Source organism: Geosmithia morbida (genome assembly GCF_012550715.1).
Source record: "Geosmithia morbida isolate 1262 chromosome Unknown scaffold_35, whole genome shotgun sequence".
Classification (NCBI taxonomy): domain Eukaryota; kingdom Fungi; phylum Ascomycota; class Sordariomycetes; order Hypocreales; family Bionectriaceae; genus Geosmithia; species Geosmithia morbida.
In genome coordinates, this window is record NW_023336222.1 from 3717 (window position 1) to 5000 (window position 1284).

A 1284-nucleotide genomic window follows, 5' to 3' on the forward strand; every position below is an offset into this window, starting at 1 on the left:
CCTACACGTACGAACAAAACAGAACAAAGGAGCTTGCTTCGAAATCGCAAGGAAAAAAAAAAAGGGGGGGGAGAAACATACACAACTCTACAAGGTGAAACCCGTACATGCATCTACTACTACCAAGTACCATGATATATATAACCGTAATCGTATACACCGACCAGAACAAGACCGACAACCCACCAAGAGAAGAGAAGAAAAGAAAGAGAGAAGGAACGTAACCAAAAACTAAAGCCAAAGACAAAAACACATCAGAGCTCATCCTTGACATCGGTCCTGCCCTCTGAATCGTCTTCCGACTCTTCCACCCCAAACATGATACTCCCAAGCACGCCCTCACCCATATCCCTCCTCCACAGCCCCGCCTCGCTCAATGCCACCCGCCACCGTTCCCTCTGCTCCTCATCCAGATCACCCCACGACCTGGTCAGTCCATGAACCTCTGGCTGATGGACGTCCACCCTGATATCGTCACCGCCATCCCGCTCACCATCCTGCTCATCCTTCTTCCGTGTCTTGAGGGCGACGACGACGGCCCTGCCCTCACCACCCGTCACCCCGTCACCGAGCAGCTTGGCCGCAAAGTCATCCTCGGCGATGCTACCGTTGGCCACCTTGGCCCCGGGGACCTTGTACCACGATGGCAGGACCCTGTGTACGTGGACGACCGGTTCGCTCTTCCCCAGCATCTCCAGCGTCGCCTGTCCCAGCGCGGCGAGGATGAGCGCCACGGCAGCCATGACCAGGATCAGACGTATGGACGACGGACCCTTTGACTTGAGTGCCACGACGTAGCGCACTTGCTGCTGCTGCTGCTGCTGCTGCTGCTGCTGCTGGGGCCCCTTCTTGTCCGGGGATGACGACAGACGTGGGCGGTCGTGGTGACGATGAGGATCGGCAAGTCTGCGCAGCGGAATGCTGTGCACGGCCACCGACCTCTGCAGCGAGGTGCTGGCCAGCTTGATGTACTGCGGGCGCAGGTGCGTCTTGGGCGTGGAGAAGGTGGAGAAGGCCAGGGCGGTGATGTTGCCGCCGTGGTGCGTCTCCTTGATGGTGCGCGTGGGGTGCAGGTCCGCCAGGAGCGTGAGGTCGTCCGCCATCTTGTGCTCGAGCGTGTACAGCGACAGGGACGAGTCGTTGCCCGCCACGGCGATGGCGAACTGCGTGTCGCCCAGGGGGTGCAGGGGGTCGGCGGGCGGGCTCAGGTTGGTGACCGCCATGGCCGTGACGCTGATGGCGCGCGACACCTTGGCCGTGGCCGCCAGCCGCGTCCCCTTGTTG

At 60.4% G+C, this 1284-nt stretch overlaps 1 protein-coding gene across 1 annotated transcript in view; it reads right to left on the reverse strand.

Moving 5' to 3' along the window:
• Positions 1–254: 254 nt before the first annotated feature.
• GMORB2_5478 (prolactin regulatory element-binding protein) overlaps positions 255–1284 on the reverse strand; it is a gene marked incomplete at both ends in the record, with an annotated part of 2047 nt that continues 1017 nt past the window's right edge. The window contains 2 exons of the mRNA XM_035467452.1: positions 255–779; positions 930–1284. The exon at positions 930–1284 is cut by the window's right edge and continues 764 nt beyond it. Coding sequence (XP_035317894.1) covers positions 255–779; positions 930–1284 — 880 coding nt within the window. The remainder of the gene's footprint in view (positions 780–929) is intronic.